Below are 6000 nucleotides of genomic sequence, written 5' to 3'. Positions count from 1 at the left end.
AATCAATTCAGACCGGCCAACATGTAGCTACGTATTCTGTGTAAAGGGCACATATTTTGACCTCCTAGTACGCTTGTAATAAATGTTCCCATAGCATTTAATCTCACATTTCTCTCATATTGTCCCAAGTTGTTTGTGTGTGTTTGAAGCCTCTCGAGCTGTTACACGATTCGTGTTTAGCACAAATGCTAATTCAACAAGCTCCTTATCAAGCCATCCGCTACTTTCATCCACCTCATTTCCCTCTAAACTGTAGAATAATATTTTATAACGTTTATTTCCTCCATTTAGGCTCCCAGTTGAACTCCCAGTAACAGTACAATATTCTCATTTAAAAAGCATTAAAAGTATACTTTGCATAATGCTGTATTCATATGCAGATCAAATACAGATCAGCCACAACATTAAGACCAGCTATATGATGTCAGAACAGTTTTAGACAGTATTTTCTTATTTAAACTGTGTGGTACATCACAGAAAATTATGTGGGTTGTGGCCTCTCAGGGTTGCTAAGTAAAGACGATAGCATTTAATCAGTGTGCTGCGACCATGGCTAGGTAATTTATCATTACCTGTAGCACAGCAGAGACAGATATCTTGGACACTAAAACGTCTATATTCACTGATGAGCTACAGTAAAAGACTCATCTATCGGGCAGTCCGCATGAGCTTTGCGTCTAGGGTGGGCAGACTCTCGCATTTATTACTGATTATTCCTTAAACTTAATGTTATTAGTGTTTCAATTATTGATAAAGACTATATAGTTTGCACACTGACAGGGCCCCATGTTGTGCTGTAGGTGTCAAACAGCCACCACTGCTACCCACAGCTCCCTTTTTGTGGTCAGTGTATCTTGTTTTAAATAATTCCGACTTGCACAGAACAATTCAATCATGTCTGCTACTATTACATTTTTACCAGTGCCATGGATTTCCTGAAGAATTCCAATGACATTATTCAGAGATCAGAGACTTACAGTTATAAAAAAGCTATTATAACTTGTTTACTGTGTGGTGTGCATTGTAGTTACTGTCGAGCTCTTGCTCCAAACCGCTCATCATGCTTTGATCCTCGGGCTTTCTGTGTTTCATACATTGGTCATTACAAAGCTAAAATGAGCTTCTTACTTTTTCTCTGCCTCAAACACTTATTCGTCCAAACTATTGCTTTGATAGTTTTCCTGGCCTGACTGTATGCTCAGCAGAAATCAATATCTCATTTTAAACCCTCAGCAACAAGGAGAATCCCCTACACAAGACATGAGCAGAAGCTGCCTGAAAACCTGACCAAAACCTAGATCTGTATAGAAGCTACTAACTGTAATTATAGAACATAAACACATCTTTACATATTTTTTGAATACAATAATGTATTTGTGTATTTAATATCTAAGTTTTTTTTTTTTAACAGTGAGTTCAGTAGTCTTATTGTTATCATTAAGGACTAACATATTAGACTAAGGACTAATATGGCCAAAACAATAATATGCACAATTCCAATTTTTTAAGTTACGTAAAGAAACTTTAGATGGCATAGGCCACAAGAACAGAATTAAAACAAGCCACTTTCAGGCAGAGATTTAACTCAGCTTTACTTTTTGTTAGTCATTTCAGTCTTTTCATGGCTGTGTAGTTTTTTTTTTGCAGTTTAGGGAGTCTGTTTCAGAATAAGTAGTGGTCATCATCTAATGATCTTTTTAATCAGTATATTTAGTCAGTTTGTTAACAATTTCAGCATGCATGGATAATCTATAGGGGGCTATAAAGCAAAGGAGCTAATGAGCAAATGAGCTTTCTAAAAGACAATAAAATAAAGGCAATCAAGCTGCAGCAGTCATTTGAAGTGAAAGGCAAAAACACTTATGCTATACAGTATCAATTCTCTGTATTGATTTTTAATTCTTAATTTACATTTAAAGTATTGGTGAATAATTTAATTTTGTACTGGATTTAATCTCTGAAGGTTAGACTGCAATTTTACTTGTTGTAATCTGGGTTCAGATCCCACTGTTCTGATTGAGAAAAAGAACATTTCTATTACTCCTTTATGTTTTTCATACACAAAAAAATTCCTAAAATAAAAACAAAAATACAGTATTGCAATTTATTGAATCGGAAACCTTATAGTGTGATCAATATTGCATCCCCATGTTCTTGCCAATACACAGCCCTATAATAAATAATATATTGCATACCTCATAATATTTAGGCTATATAAAGAGTAGTGCCACAATTTTTAAACAGTTGCACTCTCTTATCTCTCACTTATTTCAGAATCAAATTTTTGAAAACTTTTAATGAAGCATACTTTTCTTTAGTTCCTGACGATATAAATGATGCGGAGAATAACACTGTAACCCACCCGTAATGCTCTCGTCCCTGATCCGGAGGGTCTTACAGTACATGGAAAGCTGTGAAAAATGGTTCTGGAACTCTACATGCCACACATAATCGGAACTGATGGTCATTTACCAAATTTTCATCTAAACGAGTCGGATTGCCTTGGCTGCACAAAGTTATTTTCCCTCCCTAATGAACTAATTGGGTCAGCAGCTGGAAGAGGTTGGCCCTGAAGAGTTGCTTGGCAACAGGGTCACTGTGGACCGAGCCTGTTTGAAATGGAAACCAGCAGTTGCTGTTCTGGAAGCATTTCAAGATGAGCGACATAAATTTACCCCCCCAAAACTCACATCAGCCCAGCTCCAACTCAATCAACCCACCGCCGCTGAGCTGCAGTTTACCAAACGACAGTTTATTGACAACACTGCCCGACAGTGACAGGACTGATATGTATTTAACAAATATGTCACCGGCAAAAAAAAAAGAAAAAGAAAAAATAAATAATTCAACTGTTGGTCAATGATAAAACAATGTTAATGTTAAAAGACAGGAAAACAATATTTGGTTAAAAGTCTAAAAATAAATTAAAAACAAACCACTTTGGTCAGATTCTGTTTCTTTAGCTAAAATCCTTCAAGATTCTTACATTAAAAAATCATTAAAAATAAAAAAAATGAGGTGATAAAACAGTGTCACACAAACACAGTGTCATGTCACTAAATCTATACCTTAATCTTAAAAATCCCATTTTTAAAATTCATTCCAAACATGAGACATACACGTCAATAGGATCTACAATGCATTACTTGTACTGTATCAGGCAGGCCAAGCTGAACCGTATGCACTGAAGCATGTGTTAACTATACTTAGTGGACCTTTACTGATAAACAATCATGATCAAGGCAAGGATTACTGACAGAAAAAAAAATCAACACTGTTCACAAAGAGATAACATGAGCAAAGACATTTCAGCTTGTATTTGGGAAAACATGCTTTGGTGAAGCAAAAAATCAAGGCCTATTCACACCAAATAGGATTTTTGTCAGATAAAAAAAAAAAAACTACACTGGATATCATCCAGTTTTCACACCAACCCTAATAGAGGTTTGCCTTCTGTGATCTGTAAACAAAGACAAACACTCATAGTTCTTATACATTTCTACTCATTCCTTTTACTCTCTTCACATTTTCATTTACACTAAAAATATTCTTAAAAAAGTCTTTATTTTATCCCATTTTCTCATTATCCCATTTTTGGAAGGTCAATTACCCCACCCACTCCCCCCAAAACAAATAATGCCCCAACTATAGGAGAGGGAAGAGTAGCACATGCCTCCTTTGACACTCGTAAAGACAGCCACCACCTGCTGCTGATTAGCATATGCATTAAAGCATAGCCAGTGCGCTCTGAGGTAAGCACTGCAACGCAGCTCTGATGCATCAGCTAAAAGATGCCTTTGCTGACTGATGCCACACTAAAAGTGATGTAGAGAGAAAATGCCACAGAGAACTCTGTAACTATTAAAAGTACAAGTCTTTTCTTTTGAGAAATCAAAGATAAAGCCAGAAAGCAGGGAGTACTGTTTCCTACACCTTCAGAAGATGTTGACTCATAAAACTGATACAGGAAGAGGTCTGGCTGACCTACATGGCAACTCCTTTAGCTCAGCCTAACACTGGACTAAGTCTCAGTAGTTTTAGCTGTGAAGAGAAGAATTAGAGGTCTGACAGGTGAAGTAGTGCAGTAATAAAATCATTGCTAAGATGAGAAAATAAAAAGCAGATTATCAGGGTCATACAGTACTGATACTGGACAACAGAAAAATATGGGTGTTTTAAAACCTTTGACCAGTAATGTATTTGTATAGGACAACTGTGTAAAAGGACAAGAAACCCACAGGACAATAAAAACATAAAGTTAAAGCAAAGATAATACACGTGTTTTGCTATGAAAAAGATCTTGATGCTCATTCGTTTGGTCTGTAACTGTTAGAACAGGGCTCAGGATTGGTCATCCTGATGTTCCAACAATGCAGAAAAAAAGCTTTTTAAACTTGCTTTTGTGTTTTTTCATCCATAAAAAAAATTGAATTTGGTGTGAATAGGCCTTCTGTCTCAGAAGATGTTTACAAAATGTTTACAAATGAATTAGTAGTATAAGAACATTGTGTATGACGTCTTAAAAGACTTTTGAATTTTGTGTCCGTGAATGGACTTAAGTGAAGGCACAGCGTTCTCTGAAGATAATTTATCATGACCATTTTGCCATGCATACGTACATACTGTAGTATATAAATAGGATTTCCATGTAGGCACCAAAATAGCTCGATAAAAAAGACAGTAGAAAAAATAAAGTGTTAAGCACCACCGGATCATTTACAATACTGATCTTGGATGAGAAGGGTGATGAACTGTGGTGCCACAAATGTCTTGGTGATTTTTTAATAAAATGTAAAAAAGACACCACCACTCTGGGTTTTTTTCTTGATTCTGTTTGCTTCCCTCTGTTCTGGTTTAAAAGACGAACAGACAGTCCTCTGAAGGTTTCCAGGCCAATTACGAGATCTCTTTGGAGGCTGGAGGCTCGAAGCTGGAGACAGTCAGTCATCTCTGACAACACCACAAAGGCAAAGCAGGAGTTGGAGGAGGTCAGTAGAAGTATCCCTCACCTTTATTAGTCTGAGTTAGCCTTGTTTAGAGCTACAGAATCACGGGGACAGTTTGTCGACATCGGCAGCTCCCGGACATGCTGCTTTATCCACTGAAATGCTAGGCTGCGTCTCCTGGGTCTCATTAGAACAGGGCGATATGGAGTTAGTGGAGGAACCGAAGTGGTGGGCGTCAACTAGCAGCAGCATGGGAGCCCCAGTCCTTTTCAGAGTCTCGCACATGGACACGTGAACTTCCTCTGGCGTGACGCCCAAATCGGAGGGTGATTTACGCTTGATGCGCTCGTACGTTTTGTCCTGGCTCTCCGGAAAGGTCTCGCTGTCCTGGAAGCGTCCAAAAAGCCAGATGAAGAAGCCGAAGAGAACAAACGCAGCCAGGCTCGGAATGAAGGCCAAGCACTTCACGTCCAGGCTGGTGCCGATGTAGCGGCTGTGGAGGAACATGTCCCTGTGGATGTAGGTTCGGTTGGTGCGCGGGTCTATGTTAGTGGAGCGCCACTCCCAGGTCAGCGTGCTACGGTTGAAGTTGCTGAGAGTGTCCGGCTCCTCCACGGTATAAATCTTCTCCCCGGGGCCGACGTACTGCCCGTACTCGTAGGGCTTGTAGAAAATCTGGTTCTTCCACATGTTGAGGTCAAGAATGAGCACCAAGAAGATGATCCCATAATTGAACCATTTACCTGAAAATCACAAGAACAAGAAGTCAATATAAAAACATTACAAGATGTGAAGCATGCTGAAGTAAATTACATATATTCTAATTATTTCATTTTTTTAAACTTTTGCTGTGCAATGAAAAACAAGTATTCAATTAATTAATTAAATTAGTTAATTTTTTGGCAATGTTTAGTTTACTACATAATTTGCGCACATAAGCGGTCCCTTACGCGGTCCCCCCCCCCCCCCCCCCCCATCACTGGTGATGCTTTAACACACCAGGAGGGTGAAGACTAGCACATGCCTCCTCCGATACATGTGAAGTCAGCCACCG

The 6000-nt window shown here is 38.5% G+C and overlaps 1 protein-coding gene across 1 annotated transcript in view; it reads right to left on the bottom strand.

Annotated features, from left to right (window-relative positions):
- Window positions 1-3387: 3387 nt before the first annotated feature.
- Window positions 3388-6000, bottom strand: part of tmem117 (transmembrane protein 117) — a 78807-nt gene continuing 76194 nt past the window's right edge. Inside the window, exon 8 of the mRNA XM_007244317.4 lies at window positions 3388-5689. Coding sequence (XP_007244379.1) covers window positions 5049-5689 — 641 coding nt within the window. The 3' untranslated portion in view covers window positions 3388-5048. The remainder of the gene's footprint in view (window positions 5690-6000) is intronic.

Source organism: Astyanax mexicanus, chromosome 2 (assembly GCF_023375975.1).
Source record: "Astyanax mexicanus isolate ESR-SI-001 chromosome 2, AstMex3_surface, whole genome shotgun sequence".
Classification (NCBI taxonomy): Eukaryota; Metazoa; Chordata; class Actinopteri; order Characiformes; family Acestrorhamphidae; genus Astyanax; species Astyanax mexicanus.
Note: the sequence above shows the minus strand (reverse complement) of the source record. Positions and strands in the feature narration are given on the sequence as shown.